Below are 15,025 nucleotides of genomic sequence, written 5' to 3' on the forward strand. Positions count from 1 at the left end.
ACCCCTCATGTGTGGCGAATTTTCATGACTAGCACGTAGACAACACGACTCAGGTGATGTGAAGCATGTGTGGCCGTTAGGCTTCACACATGGGACAACCTGCTCTAATACTATGAAGAAAGTTGGGGTTGCCTATATGGGGAATAGCCCAACTACTTATAAGCACATGCAAGGTCCCTCCTCTCATAATGTGGAATAAATAATGGGTAAATTACACAGAACTATACCTCAACTATTGGGTCATTAACAGTTTCATACCTCATCTTTAAAAAGTTTCAATGTCATGCCTTCCGTCAGTTGTCTGTCAATTCCTCTGTGTAAATGCTGACGTGGCTTAAGACGGGGCCCATTTTCTATTAAAAAATTAATAAAATATTAATAAAATAATAATTTACCCTTCCTCCCTTCACTCCAGAACCCCATCCACCTTCTTACTCCCTTCACACTAGAACCCCACCGCCCAGTCTCTCCCTATTCTCTTCCAATCTTCTCTGTCTTCTTCAACTCTTCACACCCAGAGCAAAGAATGGAAGAGCGAGAACGCAATTTGTTCTCCACTAACCTCCCCATACCTTTCCCATTTTCTCTCTCGGTTGGCGTTGACGACCCATAATGTGATTTGTTCACAACCCAGAACGGCAACGGCTCGGGAAGGTGGGATGTAATTTGATTCTTGATGGGTTTGGAGGTGATGAAATTTTGGTTTTGGATTTGATTTTTGGGGGTTCTGGGGGTGGGATGATGAGATTTGATTTTGGATTGGGTTTGCTTTTTTTGTTTGAGGTCTGATGGGATTGGTGCTGTAAAACGGCTGATGAATGAGGAAAGAGATAGTTTGGTTCTGATGATGGGATGGAGTGGTTTGGTTCTGATGGTGATTTTGAGGGCTGATGGCTGGAGGAGGAGGAGGAGGAGGAGAAGATGGAGGAAGAGAGGGCGGTGGTGAGGTTCTGGAGTGAAGGGAGGAAGGGAGGGCATGGATGGGATAGGAAGAAGGTGGGTGGGGTTCTGAAGTAAAGGGATGAAGGGTAGGTGGGAGTGGTTTTGGATTTGGGTTGCAGGGAAGGGGAAGGGGTCGGGGAAGATGATTAGGTTTTTATTAATTAATTTATTTTTAATGGTAAATTATTTTTTTTTAAATTTTTTATTAATTTTTTAATAGAAAGTGGGCTCTGTCTCAAGCCATGTCAACATTTAACAGATGAATTGACAGACAATTGACGGAAGGTATGACTTTGCAACAAATTCAAAGATACAATATGACATTGAAACTTTTTAAAGACGAGGTATGAAACTGTTAATGACCCACTAGATGAGGTAGTTTTGTGTAATTTATATAATGGTTGGTTATGCTCATCAAAAGCTTGAATCTTTGTCATTTGATATCATGAATGAAAAGTTTGGTTTTTGAGAGATAGTACTGCCTCAATTCATATTTATGTCAATGCGTAGCTTGCCTCCCTCTTTTCACCTTCTAATATATAGACCTAGATAGGTAGTTTTAAAGGCTTAAATAAGTGGTGGTGACAGTGGGAAAGGGGCTGCTCATGGCAGCCACCCTACGGTTTTGGAGGGCAAATGGTAGGTCCTCCTCAGTCCCTATCACCAAATGCTGCCAAATATTTATCTTACTTTTCCATCTTGCTGGGTAAAGATGGCTTTGTTTTCTAAATATAATGTATTAGCAATGGAGAAGTTGAGAATAATTTCCGAAATTTAGGAGGCATGTGCAATGAATTTAGTGTGAACTTCACTTGGATGACGTAATATGATTTACAGATTTAGTGCAGTTAGCTACATTTTATTATTCTGTGGTACTCCCGAGTATTAACTTTTCAGTTTTTTAGTTAAAAAATTGGTTCAATTATGTATAACAATTTTTGGTCGCGAAAGTTAGGCCTGACAATTTCTGACACGATCCGATAACCCGACACGACAAGCAAAATATTAATTTTATAATTTTATAACCCTAAAAGAAATTACTATAATAATTATATATATATTAATTTAACAATTTTATACCTCTAAAAACTATAAAAATTATTTATATATATTAAATTAAATTAAAAAAATTGGTGACCATTGGATCGGCCTAAACAGTTATTTTAACTCCGATTTTGATAATTTTTTACAACTACACTACTTAACCCTATATGAATACAATGAATGAATTCGATCTTCAATTTAAACTATTTACACTAGTGGATACCACAAAATCTTATGTTATACTTAATGAAAGTATAAATAAACTCTAAAGTGTTAATGAATCTATCTTTTTAATGGGATACGCATTGTATGAAACTAATTTCAACGATTCAACTGTCAAGCTTGTTTGTATATGATTCGAGATCGTATACGCCAAAAATCGTAGAAAACAAACATTCAGAGATCAAGTAACGGAACAAAACTTTTGACGGTTATGAACAAAAAATCACGATTTACGGTTATTTTAAATTTACGCAGGAATATTGCACGACGAATACATATATTTCGTCGTGCAAATATACTTTGTGCGACGAAATATATGTATTCATCGCACAAGTGTCTGAAATTTCAATTAAGGGGTTTTTTTTTTTGTAGAAATTTTAAAAAGCTTTCGTGACAATTGTTTAGCCTTGCGAGACAAAGACTCTGTCACGCAAGATTCTATATTTTAACCCCGTCTCTCGTTCTTCCCCTCACTTCCTTCTTCTTCCTTTTTCCCAGTGCGATACCCTCTCTCTTATTCCTCTATATCTCCATATTTCTCTCCGTCCCTCTCTCTGGCCGTCGCGACTTCATCTCTAAGAGGTAATTTCCTCTTTAGTTTTTATTTTCAATTTTCTTTATTTACAAATTGGGGGTTAGAATTAGGGTTTTTTGGTTTATTTTTTTTTCTTTTTCAAATTGGGGGTTAGAATTAGGGCAGTCGGGTTAGATTTAGGGTTCGTAAATTGGGGGTTACATTTAGGTTCATAAATTAGAGTTTTTAGGGTTCTTAATTGGGGTTAGATTTAGGTCTTAAATTAGGGGGACGATTTTGGGCAGTGAAGTTAGATTAGGTTTTCTTAAATTGGACGTTAGATTTAGGGTTCTTAAATTAGGGGTTTTTAAATTGGTGGCGATTGTCATACTGCAATCAAGTTTATGTCCAAGTGCTCAGGAAGGGTTATCATAGTGAGGGATAACAATAGGTTTCATAGGTTTGAGGATGGAAAGTGCACATGCGGAGGTTAGTTTTGTAAACTTCCATGTGCTTCCCTTTGTTTTTGCTTTCTCTGTGATTGCATGTTGCTCTATTCATAAAATATGCAAACATGAACACATCTAGCACATGGGTTGAGCAAGTTGGCATTTTTCATATTTCAAAATTTCATTTTCTGGAGAAAGGGTTCATCAGGGATTTTTTTTTATCCAAATTTGTGTTTCCTGGAGACTGATATTGTGTTGTAAGTTCTTATATTCTAGATGGGTATTTATTTGCTTTCTTGAAGAAATTTGTTTACCTTTTTTGGATACCGGGTGAGGTTTTTTGTCAACAAATACTTTCATTGCTAATAATGTCATTCTTTAACGAAAATACTTTCATATGATAAGATTGTCATTCTTGATTTTTCAATTTTTAGGAGAAAAATCCACTAGCTTTTGGACGTACACTTTGGTCACCTACATTACTTTATGGTAATTTTAATTACTATGTCCATAACTTTGTTACCTTCCATTGCTTTCTAGTATTGTTGTTTGACTTCAAGTTCAAGTGGTCTGCTCGAAAGTAGTCCCATGGATTTTGATATTGTTGTGGTTGACTTGCTTTTTTAAGGTTCCTTTGATGAGAGCTTACATATCAAAATTAGATGTTTTGGTTACTCTCTTTTCATTGGTTTTTTGATTGTATTCATTGACCAATATTGTGCTTCAATTTTTGAAAATTGAAGGTTATCATCTCTGCTTCTAGGGAGATGCAAAGAAGGTTATCAATTATCCTGTGCTTCCCTTTGTTTTAATTGTGTTATAGCACATGTTGTGTGTATTGGCATGATATATTGGACTTTGTAACTCCTAAGATGTCTAATGCTTTCTTTTTCTAGCTATGATGCTTGTATCCTTGGTTATTGTTGAATATGTGCCATACTTTTTTATTTCCATCCATTAACTTGGGTGCATGTTCTTGGTTTCTGCCTACACTTGAGGAGCCAAATTGCTAGCTTGTGGCTTATTTGTCACTTGAATTCCCTGACACACATAGAGCACATACATACAGATTTTGCCTACAACTACTCCTTTATGCTAGTTTCTTCTTATAAGTTATAATTGCTGGGTTTATATCCTATCTGAATATTAGTTAATGTATAGTATATTAGTTTAAAGTTTTGTTTCTGCCAAACTTGAATTGGGTTTAGAATTAGGGTTTTTAAATTTCCTTTTAAATTTAAGTTGAAATTATTAGCATGTGTACGGTAAGTTAAATCTTTGTGTACGAAAGAAATTGATTTCCAATTTCGTAGATGTCACACCTCATTAGAACCCAGAGGGCGATGAATTCTACACCTAGTTCGACGGCTACACCTAGTCCGACGACTGCACCTACTGCTGCTGCCATTGCTCCGGCAGAGATGGACCATAGGCCGGTTAATCCGGTTAACCCAGTTGTTCCTCCAGTCTCACAGTTGCAGGCATCGTCGACTTTTTCAGTGGCGTTACCTGTTAGCGCCCGACGTACTCACCGGCGCCCTCACACTACAGACTAGATGTCACCATCGAGATCCAAAACCGATGCCTCATGTACACGGCCAGGTATACAATCCTAAGTCACTCCCTCATTCCTATGTTAAATGAATTTTGTTATTTTAGGTGCAATTTGTTATGTCAAGTCATGTAAGGATTAAAAAGTTTCCATTGTTTTCTCTTTTTTGTTCGCAATTTCTTCGATTTCAGAAATGGTTTTGTCTTGAAATCGAAATTGTGTGTATTCCATAATTCATGTCTGTTAATTTTTATGTTTTTGCAATTTTTTTGTTAATTTATGTGTCATCTCTTAGTTACTGAAATGGGTTTCTTAGGGAATTGAAATGGTAGTGTTGTGGAAGAGATTTGATGCTGAGGAAATGGCGATGTTTAACTGGGAAATGAAAACCTTGGTAATTATCATGAAGCAAAGTATTTAGAGTCATAGAAGTTTTGGTTGTGACTGTTAGAGTCTTACAAATGTCAATGTGGATGAGGTTATATGAAATTGTTTGCTATGGCAGTTTAGAATTCATTGCCAAGCCTGTTGCCAACAATGTCAAGTGCCTATGTATACAAGCTCAAAAATTGGCCGTCTTGGATGGCAGTTGTCACCATTTTTAGAAGTTTGTTGTGGTATTGTTGACCCTAATAATTACAAGACCTACGTGGCGCGCAGGCCGAGCAACTAGTAAGCTAACTACGTCCTTCGGTTGAATGCGGGGCGTGCCAACTCGTCGGCCGAGCTCGGCCGAGGAGTACAATTTGTTGATATCGCTTGGAGCGCGTCGTTGACTTCTGTATCTTGCGATTGCGACCGAGGAAGGAACGCTCTCGGTCTCTGAGTTCTACAGCCTGAAGACAAGGCTGCCAATTCTGCGGAGTTCAATAATCGTCGGAGCCCGATTCGGTCACTGTGATTATATTCGTGAGAGTATAAGCACGTCGAATCGAGACCAAGGTGTATGGGCACAGGTACTCGAACGTGATATATGTCTTGATGGTAAACGTAGTTCGGCCGTCGGAATGCCGAACCCTGAAACTCACCTGTGAGTATCCAATCATAAAACCACTCGGCAACCAGTACGCCGAGCAATGTAATTCGTAACACCTAACTATGCCGAGAAAGCTTAGTAAGGTGACCTCTGCCAACAAAGGTTCGAAAACCTTCCTCGACCGAGACTTGGATAGATAATCGGTCGGCCTCGACGCAGTGCTGTTTATCCAAACTGAAGATGCTTCTTGGTCGGCTGATCCTGCGGCAGCAGTGCTGTTTATCCAAACTGAAGGTGCTCGCCGGTTGCTTCCACAGTGCTGTTTATCCAAACTGAAGGTGTGTCGGCAGGAAAAAGAAAAGGAAAAATCTCAAGGTGATTGAGAGGTTTTGCGCAGGGCAATTGTATGCTGAGTTGAAGGTCCTTTTCTGTTGCATGATTTCTTGTATTTATAGTCCCCCATTCCTTGAATCTGACTCCGATTTGGATCGGGAGTCCTTTTCCCAATTCGCCTCTTCCTCGAACAATCCTACTCCTACTGGGATTCTGAATTTTCCTTCTTTTCGGGACTTCATTCCTTGCTGGTCGAGAATCCTAATTGCATCAGGTTTCCTCGACCTTTCTATTTATCCGGATTACCTCTGATGGGATTTGGCCGACCCTGCCAGCTGGCCCGGGCCTTATTATTCGGCCCATAGTATTTATCATCTCCTTGGGCCGAGCACATCCTGCTGCTCGGCCCAGCAATAATATTTCGGGCCCAAACATTGCCCCCTCGCTTCTGAGGTCGCCGACTGTTAGCTCTTGGTCGGGCCTCGACCTTGAAGAAGCGAAAACGTTTATTGCTTTTTTGAACTTAATGACCGTTATTCCTGTGCATTTATGAAGCATGATTGCACTTTTCTTGCTGCCCCCAAAGCGTGGCCACGTGTCGATTCTCCGCCGCTCTTAAAACTTTCAATCGTGGGCCTCGAAACCGTGCGCTAACTGAAACGTCTCATCCTTATTAATGCCTTAAAACTGGCGTCGCACGCAATCGTGCATCCTGGATTTTCGACTCCTCGATCCCCTCTTCGCAGTTTCCCAAAATATCCGAAATGATTGAGCCTTTCCCGGTTAAATTTCCCCCCAATTTGAACCAGTGCCTTTTGAATCCCAGACGTTTGATATTCATCCTGAAAGGCCTATAAATACCCATATTTCTGCCATTTGCCTTTTACGCTTTCAGAAATTCTAAAATCTCAAATTCCTCATCCTTGTTCGTTCAAATCAAACCTTCCAGTTCTTCTGCAATACCTTCTTTTTCCAGAAACATCACTTCTCCACAAATGGCCTCCTTCATTTCAAAGTTCTCTGATGAGATCAACAAGTGCAAAGATTTCGTCGACCGGAGCGCCGTCAAGACGCTACGATTTGAAGAAGACATGGCCACGACCCACCAAATTCTGGGTCCCCTTTTCAGAGACACAGTGCCGTCGTCTGTCACTAACCTGCTCAAGGAACAGTGCCTAACACCCCTGCTGCAGGGGTTCGACTGGTCGAAATGGACTCTGGCGCGGCCTCAGGGAGCCTGGCCGTCGACTACTGCGGCTTGGGCTGCCTGGGTCGACCGGATGAGCACATTCTTCTCCAAGGAATGGAAGGCTTTGGGTATTTATGATGCCATCATCCTGTCGACCATGGAGGTCGCCATGGATAAGGAGCTGCTTATGGCGGCCCTGAGTCTATGGTGTTCGGCCACCAACACCATGATCCTGCCTTTCGGCCCACTCGGCCCCACAATCCTTGACGTCTCGGCCATCCTTGGGACTTCCCCGACCGGCCTTCCTATTGACGCTGCCCTTTCCGGATACCCTTCTCCTCTCGACCTGAAGGCACTATTCGACGAAAGGGCCGTCGAGACGCTAAGCCGGGACGACCGGGAGCCCTCAAGGGAAGAAGTTCAGAAGCTGCACAAGAATTTCTTCAACTATAACACGCTCATTCTTCATTTCGCCGGCCGAGGCGAAGAAGGTCTTAGGAAGGGAGAGCACGAGGCCTTCCTCTTCTACTGGTACAACAAATTCATCTGTTGTACCAGGTCAAATAAATGCCTGGTGGAGAATATGCCGGTGGCCCAGGCACTGGCTAATGGTCGCTTGCTGGCGCTCAGTCCAGCCATCCTTGCCAACCTCTACCGCTGCCTGGCCGAGGCGACCATTGGCAAGATCGACCCGCACCAGAACGGACCCCTCTGGGTGTTCCAACTCTGGTTGCAGGTCTACTTCTCCACCCTTCGACCGGAGGTTCCTGCCTTCCAGCGAACGGCCGCCCTCGGCCTTCAACTGGCCTCTCGACCAGCGCCACCTCACCGGGCAGCCGAGGTTTTCAAACACTTCCTCAGCCTCGACGTCCTCTCGGATGACGAGTTCTTGGTGTGTCGGCGCCAGGAGTACCCATCCTCGCTTAGACTCCCTACGGCAGCATGGGCCGAATCTGAGGATGCGGGCATCCGCCAGCGCTGGGGGTCGTTTGTCTTGGCTCGCGACCTTCCTCTTGGTTGCGATGCTCGCCGAGCCAGCTGGGAGGTTTATCACCCTCATTTTCTCGCCCGGCAGCTCGGCTATCTTCAAGGCTGTCCAGTCCCCCTGCTCGCCTCTCGGTCGCTCCTAAGTCGGGGACGTCTTACTGGTTCCTCTGAAAGGGAATGCAAGACGTCAGACCAGGAGTTCCAGGAGAAGTGCAAGAAATTTCGGCTTCGGCCGACGGTTCCTGAGTCTTTGGGAACTGACACCTTCGGGGATTGGTGGGAGGAATATACCGGAGACTTCTTCGGCGCCCCGGCCGAAGATCTGGTAAAGAAAATCTTCGGCGATCGGCCCAGATCAGCATCCTCGACTCACCCTAAGGAGTCGGCCCAAGGTAGTATTTCCGTTTCTTTCCTCCTTTTGTTCTATTTCTCGTCCCTGTTATTAATTACTTTGCTCCAGGGGGTCGTGGGTCGAAGGCGGTCGAAGTAGTCGCTGCGGTGCCAAAGGCGAAGAAGCTAGTGCCCAAGAAGGCAATCCTTGTCACCAAGCGATCGGTGCCTTCCAAGCGCCCCCACCGAGAGGCCGAGCCTGCGGAGGAGACCCCTCGCCCTTCTAAACGTGTCAAGAAATTGGCGAAGAAGGGCGACCGGGAAATTCATGTCGTTCCCAGTGATACTACTGGGACGCCTGCTCCCGCCGGCTCTCCATCTGTGCCGGCAGCCGCGGCCTCCCCAACCTCGAATCCTCCAGCCGTTTCCCCGGCAGATCCAAACGCCGCACCCGCTCTAGCTTCGGAGTCGGTCGCGGCACCTGAGGCACCCTTGTCTCCACCGGTCGTTTTGGAGGTATAATTCTGTTTTCACTTGCTTCCTTAGGTTTCTGATCGTAATGCTAACTGTTCTCTTTTTGTTCAGGATGTCGAGAGCGAGAGTGACGAAGTCCCGCTGCAACGCCGCCGTCGACCAGTCAACTCTCCTCCTGTCCATCCTCCTCCTGTAGTCGAGGTGACCGCTCGACCACGTCCTACTGCGGCGGAACTTGGCAAGAGACCCATGGTCGATCCTGAGGCCACGGCTGAGTCACCGATCCACCCGCAGGACGAAGACCCTCCCATTCCTCCACAGGAAGTCTCTTCGGCCTTTGTAAGTATTGTTTCTTTTGTGTTTTGAGTTTTTGTGACATTGTTTTTGAAACGATATTAAATGTCAGGTGCCTGAACATTCATTTCACCGGCAATTTTACGCGCCGAGGGGCGTTGTCTATATTTCCTGGCCGCCGTCGTGGCCATCAAATGTAGATAAACTCCATCGGCCGCGTGAATTGCGTAGCGGTCTAAGGCACTGGGCTCGGCCATTAAGCTCCCTGGGTTCGAGCAATGACCCAGAGGGCATGGCCGAAGTCTCCTCTCAGCAGGTCTAAAACAATCCCCTTTTTCTTTATGCACCATATCACGCCTTACTTTCCCTCACATTTTCCTTTTATGCGCACAGCCATCGTGGGAAGTGGAACTTGACGCTCTGCTTCAAAGCACGACCGGGGAGGTCGGCTCCTCTGCAGCTCCGGCCGAATCGGCAGAAGACACGCCCGTCGAAGTCTTCGTGAAGCTGCACGAAGTCCTATCTCTGACTGCTTCCCAAGCTCTCCGGAGCAAGGGCCTTGACTCTGTTGGGGAGTGTCTTAATGACCTTGCCAGCGGTGGTCACCTGAGCCCGGAGGGCATCTCTTTCCTGACCGACCTCCTGGAGCGGACTCGGCAACACTTTCTTATCTTTGAGCGTGCCCTACAGGCCGAGGACGATTTGAAGGTGGCCAAGGTTGCGCATGAGGCTGGCCGAGTAGAGATGGAGGCTTTCAAAGCAAAGAAAGCAAAGCTGACCGAGTTTGATCTCCAGATCTCTGACCTCCAGCGTCAGATTTCTGACCTTCAACGTCAAAGGTCGGCTGCTGCTTCCGAGCTTGAGAAGGATTTCGAGGCTAACAAGTCTCGGCTGACGGCCTTCGCTGCCGGTGCACGGCGTATCCAGCAACTGCAGTGCAACAAGAAAACGCGGCAGGCTGAGATAATTTTGAGCGAGGCGAAGTGGCTGGAGCTGAAAGCTGCCCTTGAGACTTACCTCCCCTCGACCCCTTAGGAGTTCATCATTGTATTTGTACTTGTAATGATTTTCTGTTATCAATACAATGGTCGTTTTGCTATACAATGGTCGTCTTGCTCTCAATACAATGGTCTTACTCTTGCATTTCCCATGTAATTGGATAGTACTTCTTTAAAAACTTTCCATTAATCGGTAATTTGTGAACTGAACCCGTCCGATCTCTTAGATGATATGCCCCCTTGCCGAGGACTTTGTGAACGATGAATGGCCCTTCCCAATTTGGCGACCACTTGCCAAATCTGGGGTCTTTTATTCCAACAGGCAACACAGTTTGCCAAACCAGTTCTCCCTCGCCGAACGTTTTTTGTCTTACACGCTGATTATATGCTCGCTCGGCAATTTTCTTTTGTGCTATCAACAAGTTACCCGCGTCGATTCGACTTTCTTCCAAGTCTTCTAACTCTTGTCGCATCGCTTGACTATATTCAATACTGCACAAATCATTCTGCTCAATTACTCGCAACGAGCTTATACTCAATTCGACTGGTAACATAGCGTCGTGTCCATAAGTCAACGCGTAGGGAGTGGTTCCAGTAGCCGACCGGGGTGAAGTTCGGTATGCCCATAATGCTTCATTTAACTTCAAATGCCACAACCCTGGTTTCTCTTTTACCATTTTTTCAAGGATGCCGATCAACACTTTATTGCTTGCCTCGGCCTGCCCGTTTGCCTGTGGGTAATACGGCGTAGATTGCTCCAGTCGGATATTCAAACTTGCCGCGTATTCCCTAAACCTATCGGCCGTAAATATAGTGCCATTATCAGTTATGATCGTTTCTGGCACGCCGAATCTGGTCACAATATTCTCTTCTACGAAGTTGCATACTTCTTTAGCAGTTAATTCGGCGTATGACCTTGCCTCGACCCACTTGGTGAAATAGTCAGTTGCTACCATTATCCACGCGTGTTTCGCTGCCCCTGATGATGGCGTGATTTTGCCAATTACGTCCATTGCCCAACCCCTGAACGGCCAAGGTTTAGTGACCGAGTGTAGTAATTCGGCCGGGGCTCTCTGTACAGGTCCATGAATTTGGCATGGGACGCATCTCCGTGCATATTCGATACAATCTTTTAATATATTGGGCCAGAAATAACCGTGTCGTCGGAGCAACCAACGCATCTTTCGTCCGGACTGATGTGCCCCACAAATTCCTTCATGTACCTCGGCCATTACTTGGGTGGCCTCTTGTGGGCCGAGGCACAATAGTAGTAACCCGTCCTCGCCCTTGCGGTATAACTCATTTTGGTACGACACGTAATTCGTGGCGTGGACCTTCGTTCTTCGGTCATGTTTCCCATTGGGGTTATCGAGGTATCGTAACATCGTCCTTCTCCAATCATCTGGTTCTACTTCGACAGCACATATTTCCACGGGATCTCCTCGTTCTAGTAAGGATGGGAGAGACATTACCCTTGTGCGTATTACGTGTGCGCGCTGGAGAGTTTGCCGATTAATCAAGGCTGGGTATGAGCGCAGACTTGTGACTGCAATTCGGCCTAGCTTGCCCCCCTTGAGTTGTGCTCCGGAGGCGATCTGGGCGAGTTCGTCGGCGTCTGTGTTGTGGATGCGTGAAATGTGTTCAAATGTGATCCGTTCGAACGACTCGGCCAGGTAGGTGGCGACCATGTGATAGGGCGCTAAAGTACAACTCATGCAACGAAACAGGCCGTTTATCTGGTTAATCACCAGTTCGGAATCACCGAGGACGAGAACGCGGGAGGCCCGTAGATCGTGTAAAACGTGGAGGCCGATAATGAGGGCTTCATATTCGGCCTGATTATTGGTGCAGCTGAAATCCAACTTGAGGGAAAAATACCATCGGCAGTGGTCAGGCGATTGAATTGCAATTCCCACACCCGCCGAGGTCGAAGTGCTGGAACCATCAAAATGCATAGTCCAATGACTATCGCGCGTGGTGATGAAACCGATATCGACGTTGTCTCCCTCAGAACCATAAGGAGAAGGGTGTTGGGCCAAGAAATCGGCGAGAGCTTGCCCCTTGACGGCCTTTTGGGGTACATACTGAAGACTGAACTCGGATAACGCGAGCGTCCATTTCCCGATTCGGCCTTTGACAATAGGCCGAGTGAGCATGTACCGAATTACGTCTGTTTGGGCGATGACCTGCGTTACTGATGGGAGCATGTAATGCCGAAGCTTGGACGCAGCAAAAAACAAAGCTAAGCACAGTTTTTCGACAGGGGAGTAATTGAGCTCTGGTGAATTCAGATTTCGGCTAAGATAAAAGATCGCTTGTTCACGCCCTCCATTGTTGTCTTGAGCGAGGAGACAACCAATGGATTCAGTAGCTGCCGAAATGTATAATTTCAAGGGTTTGTTGCGACATGGTGGAACGAGCACGGGTGGGGTTGAAAGAGCCACCTTGATTTGTGTAAATGCCATTTGATGTTCTTCGCGCCATTCAAATTTGTCGGTATCCTTAAGTTTCAAGAGCGTAGAGAATGCCTTCATCTTACCCGCCGAATTGGCGATGAAGCGACGGAGGAAATTTATCTGCCCGAGTAACGACTGGAGCTGCTTCTTTGTCGTTGGTGGTGGGGCGCTAATGATGGCGCGAGCTTTATTTTCGTCGACTTCGATACCGCGGTGGTGCACTAAAAATCCTAGGAAATTACCGGCCGAAACACCGAAAGCACACTTGGCCGGGTTCATCTTGAGCTTGTTCTTGCGCATGCGAAGGAACGCTTGCCTCAGGTCGTCCAGATGTGTTTGACGACGTTTGGATTTCACGACCACATCATCGATATAAACTTCGACGATTGTACCGATTAAGTCGTGGAAGATCATATTCATGGCTCGTTGGTATGTGGCGCCGGCATTCTTGAGGCCGAAAGGCATGACGACCCATTCATAAGTACCAAGTGCCCCCGGGCATCGGAAAGCCGTCTTGTGGACGTCAGCTTCGGCGATGAAAATCTGGTTATAACCCGCATGACCGTCCATAAAAGAGAGCAGTTCATGATTAGCTGCGGCATCAATTAATAAATCTGAAATCGGCATTGTATACTCGTCCTTGGGAGTAGCCAGATTTAGATTACGGAAATCGATGCAAATGCGAAGGGCACCGCTTTTCTTTAACACGGGGACGATATTGGCCAACCATTCGACATACCGTGCGGTCCTAATAAATCCGGCTTTCAGAAGCCGAACTAATTCTTCCTTAATGCCGAGCTGTACCTCGTTCGAAAATCGTCGAGGAGGCTGTCGAAAAGGTTTACACCCCTCCTTGATGCGTAGCTCATGCTCTACAAGGTTTCGGTCGAGGCCGGGCATTTCATGATAGCTCCACGCAAAGCAATCTTTAAATTCGTGGAGTAACTTCCGTAGTTCGACCTTCATGGACGGTGGGAGTAACGCGCTAATAAACAATGTTCGAGGATCCTCGGCCGTGCCTACGTTAACTTCCTCCAACGGGTCCTTGACTTGAGGCCGATGGTCTTCGAGTTCGGCCGGCGCAGCCTGAACTTTATCGAAAGAAAGAACGGGGCCGTTATCTGCTTCGGCCAGAAATTCGATTAAATTGACGCCCGAGTGCGGTTGCTTGGTAATGGCGTACCAATGGGCCAGCAGACGTTCCATTGTAGATGAAACCGCGGCCTGACGCCTTTCTTGCGTGGTGTGCTCAATCATCGGCGTTGGTGACTAGATCTGCCAAGCCAAGTCTCGCCGAATCCTGTTGGACAGTCTCGGCGCCGACCTCAATTACTTTCTGTACCGAAATTCTCGTCGGCCGCCCATCCTCACTAAGGCCTTGGAGGGTGATGTAGCCGACGTGATCATCGTAATAGCGAGCCTGAATCATGTTGGTTTCAAATGGCTGGTTATCGGCTGGGTGCACCACGACCGATTTGCCATCCCAAAAGATGAGGACTTGGTATAGTGATGACGGAATGCAACTGGTTTGGTGGATCCAGTCGCGACCAAGTAATGCGTTATAATCGGTCTTGGAATCAATGACAAAGAAAGCTGTCATATGTTGACGACCGGCAATGCTAACTTCCAACGGAAGTACGCCTTTGGTCTGAGACTTGTCACCGACGAAGCTGCTCATAGTAATCCCTGACGGAATGAGTTCACTATCAGAACGGCGTAAAGCCTTCATGACGGAGATTGGCATAATGTTGACTGTGGCGCCGCAGTCGACGAACACCTTAGAAATGGGGAATCCTTCGATATGAGCCGTGACATACAACGGCTTCAGGTGTTGGAGATTAACCGAAGGGGAGCGGGGAAATAGCTCGGCCAAAGCTGCCGTAAGGTTGTCCCCGCTTCGGTTTTCTCTATCGTCGTCGTTTGCGACGAAGTCTACTTGCGTTGCTTCCTCGGTAACTACGTCCCCGTCCAAGAAATTCGACTGGTGGGTACCTGGCTGGAATTCGGCTGGTAGGACGTGAACCATACTGATCTCCATATGTTCGAGGACCGAGGGACCCATTGGCTCGTGGTCATCGTCGTCTGCAGAACTAGCCTCAGTAGTAGTTGGCGGAACATCCTGAATTAAACTTTTGAGTTCCTCGGTAAGAGCCGGTATCTGAGAAGTAGGAACCAAATCGAATGTGGGTGGGCGATTTCCTTCGACAATGTTGACTGCCGAAGATTCATGTTGATCCTTGGTTACACGGGCTTGTTTTTCATAGG

The 15,025-nt window shown here is 46.0% G+C and overlaps 2 protein-coding genes across 2 annotated transcripts; both read left to right on the forward strand.

Moving 5' to 3' along the window:
* The first annotated feature begins 7,447 nt into the window (after nt 1-7,447).
* LOC148695076 (uncharacterized) lies at nt 7,448-9,378 on the forward strand. The gene is made up of 3 exons (XM_088698301.1): nt 7,448-8,600; nt 8,669-9,054; nt 9,124-9,378. Exons 1-3 carry the CDS (start codon nt 7,448-7,450, stop codon nt 9,376-9,378), a joined length of 1,794 nt encoding a protein of 597 aa, XP_088554427.1.
* A 34-nt stretch (nt 9,379-9,412) lies between these two features.
* Nucleotides 9,413-10,369, forward strand: LOC148695077 (uncharacterized). The gene is made up of 3 exons (XM_088698302.1): nt 9,413-9,622; nt 9,700-10,259; nt 10,342-10,369. Exons 1-3 carry the CDS (start codon nt 9,599-9,601, stop codon nt 10,367-10,369), a joined length of 612 nt encoding a protein of 203 aa, XP_088554428.1. The 5' UTR covers nt 9,413-9,598.
* Nucleotides 10,370-15,025: the final 4,656 nt, after the last annotated feature.

The sequence above is a fragment of the Pyrus communis genome, chromosome 8, assembly GCF_041283825.1.
Source record: "Pyrus communis isolate YQ-2024b chromosome 8, ASM4128382v1, whole genome shotgun sequence".
NCBI lineage: Eukaryota > Viridiplantae > Streptophyta > Magnoliopsida > Rosales > Rosaceae > Pyrus > Pyrus communis.